Consider the following 2,969-nt stretch of genomic DNA (forward strand, 5'->3'; position numbering starts at 1 on the left):
TGTTGCGATCGAAACGTCGTGATATTGTTATTATTTTGATTATATTTTCTATCTACGTGACTTTACCGAAAGACCCAAAGAATATGAATTCCTGCAGTCACGAAAGCTTTAAGTCAAGATATATATATTTCCTGTTACATTTTAGGCATTGTCAGTCACTTGTTTACAAAACGATTCAAGACTGGCAAAAGGGGAGTGACGTGAGGAATGTGGGTACAATGACAGTCACTCATACAAGCTCCGAAGTCATTAACCTTGAGTTACAACGTTTATTTAAAGCACACCAATGCAGGCTACGCAATTTTAGCCCGACGTCAATCACCAGCTAAAGAGTTAAAATAATTATCTGCTGTAAAGAGAACACGACATTGTGTTACATTTAAAGTATGACGTTGTGAGGGGAAAGTCAATAGGAGTTGAGGTGGAGATTATTCCAAAAGTAACTATCTCTTTTTCAGAGCTGACAAATGACTCTATAGAGACGGTTCTCGTAACTGCTTACAATTGTTGTTCTGTTGGTATGCAGTTACAAATTGAAACTGCACTGCATCATCTTCTATCTATAACTGCTTTCAAAACTTGCACCTACAGTGCCAAATCAATGTAAAACATAACATCAGTATAACATACAATTTTAAAGATATCTTTACAGTTAAACAATGAATATGCATGCACATACACACGCACCATCTTATTGTAAAATACTGTTCTAATTAACTGGGCATTAACATTTTTTTTAGGTGATGTGTGACAAAAATGTGACTTTATTGAGGATTTTAGGCAGTCTGAGTTTAAGGGTTAAGTATCTTAGTTGATACTCTAGACAATTATCATACAGCTTTGGAAATCATGTCCCATTTCACAGTTGGTAAATGCCACTTCATAGTTGTTTAAAAATACTGTACACAAAATGCATATGCATCCGTTAATTGGCTGATTGAATTGCCGCTTCCTTAATATACTTTCTAATTTCCTCTTGTGGAAATGTATAATTACCAATTACTGTATTATATAGAATTGCATAATATTGAACACTGTAAATTGCATCAATATAGAAATTTCATCATTGAAGACAATTATGTATCGTTGATGTTATATTTAATCACATATTAACCTTCATGTTAAGTAGATTAAAACGCATACAGCAAAGTATTGTGCTGCACTAATTAAAACAACAATCACTTTTGAGTTTACTCACAAAACATTCGCTAACTTTTAGCACAGAAAAGTACTATAAATATAATATTTCTATTTCAAAGCATTAATATATATGAGAGTATACTCTCATATACTCTCATATATATATTAGATCATATGAGTCTATCTTAAATCCCAAATAGGTTATGAGACGCTAAAGTTGCCACGCAAAACGACCGATAGTGCATTATGCGCTGGTGGGGGTCTTGGCTGGGCTTCCATCAGCCGGGCTCCCAGCTGCCGCTGCTGCGATGGCAGGAGGTGCACGCTGCACCTCAATGGCCACCACCCTCTCATCCGCAGCAGGGAGGGCACGGCGCTGAGCCTTGATCTTCAGCTTCCCGTCGTCGGTCATGCTACAGCTCACGCTCTGCGGGTCCACGTCCCTGGGCAGCTGCATCTCCTCCCGGAACTCCTGGCAGCTGTGGCTGTAGCTGCCGCTGCTGCCTTCTCCGCTCTTCACCTCGCGACGTCCGGCCACCACCAGCTTGTCTCCAGACACCTTCACGGCCAGATCTTCCGGGGAGAACTGCTGCACGTCCAGGCATGCAACAAAGCCGTCTCCCTGCTCTTGTGGCGCTTCAATCTGGATCCTGCTTATGGGAGGCTGCTGCAGCATCTCAGGAAAGCCACTTTTGGACAACATTTGAGTGCTGAGCTGTTCAACCCATTGGAATATTCTCTCCATCCTCTCTATTTCGTTGTTCATTTCACGCTGGAGCTGCTGGAACATGCTGTCTTCTCGTCCGGGGAGACTCAAAATTGGCCACCCGGGCCACAGTCTTTTCTCCAGAACATGCATAGGAGGGAAGAAAACATTCATCGCCATTCTTGTCCTGCTGCAAACTGGGCTGCAATACCTTGCTTGAGCTCTGGAGCACTGCTTTGTCCCCTGTCAGCTGGCAGTGTTCTGTCCAAGCAGCTAGAGTGGTCACTTTTATAGCTGTGCTGACAAGCAGGTGTCAGAGCTAGCTAGAAGTTTCCCGTATAATGACTGCATAGATGCCCTGCCAGGAAGCCAAGGTGACTCATGCTCGCATGGCTATGACACATTAGCTATTATGGGCACGAGCTAAGCAACTAGTTACAATTACAGTTATACTGGTAGGAACGAAGTTGTAAACTGAGTGTACCAGCCTGCAATAGATTAATGCGTCCGTCCGTCCGTCCCCTTTCAATACTTTAACGAAGTGAAATCTCGTGCTGTTGGGGTGTAAAAATAAAATTGCGCAAAATTCCAATGTTCCTACCAGCCCACCCTGCAGGGACCTGTTATCACTTCTCCATATTAGTGGTTTGATATTTACATCAGCCAATTTCATTAAAAAATATATATACACGTAAGTTTAATATTTATATTTTTATAGAACTGTAAGTAGCGTGGAATGGTCGGTGCATTGTGCTATGAGTTGATTCATGGAGAAGGTTAGCATCAGCGGTAAGTGATATCTGACTCAGTCCTGTCCGCTTCCCCATCACTAGCCTGCACTGATCAGCATGGTGAACCATGGTTCAAACAATCCCATGAACAAAACAGCATGGGGAGGCCTTCATCTAGCAGTGGATTGACAATGAGCTGAACATTATTTTTAGCATAGCACTGTAAAGCATAGCAATATTCTTACATATTACAATGGGCCATAAATAGCAGGGGTTGGCCAGTAAGTGCTAGATGTCAGGCAAGTGAGTCACATTCTGAATCTGGATGCTATTTAAAGTGTTCTGCAACAGGTGCAACAAATGAAGGTTATTTACAGCAGTGTTATTGTTGT

General features: G+C 41.7%; 1 protein-coding gene across 1 annotated transcript; it reads right to left on the bottom strand.

Moving 5' to 3' along the window:
• Positions 1-255: 255 nt before the first annotated feature.
• On the bottom strand, positions 256-2,133 carry LOC116938826 (heat shock protein beta-11-like). Its single transcript, XM_076054880.1, has one exon. It carries the CDS (start codon positions 2,024-2,026, stop codon positions 1,385-1,387), a length of 642 nt encoding a protein of 213 aa, XP_075910995.1. The 5' UTR covers positions 2,027-2,133; the 3' UTR covers positions 256-1,384.
• Positions 2,134-2,969: the final 836 nt, after the last annotated feature.

Source organism: Petromyzon marinus, chromosome 4 (assembly GCF_048934315.1).
Source record: "Petromyzon marinus isolate PM22_M1 ecotype Great Lakes invasive population chromosome 4, UKy_Petmar_22M1.pri1.0, whole genome shotgun sequence".
NCBI classification, from domain to species: Eukaryota; Metazoa; Chordata; class Hyperoartia; order Petromyzontiformes; family Petromyzontidae; genus Petromyzon; species Petromyzon marinus.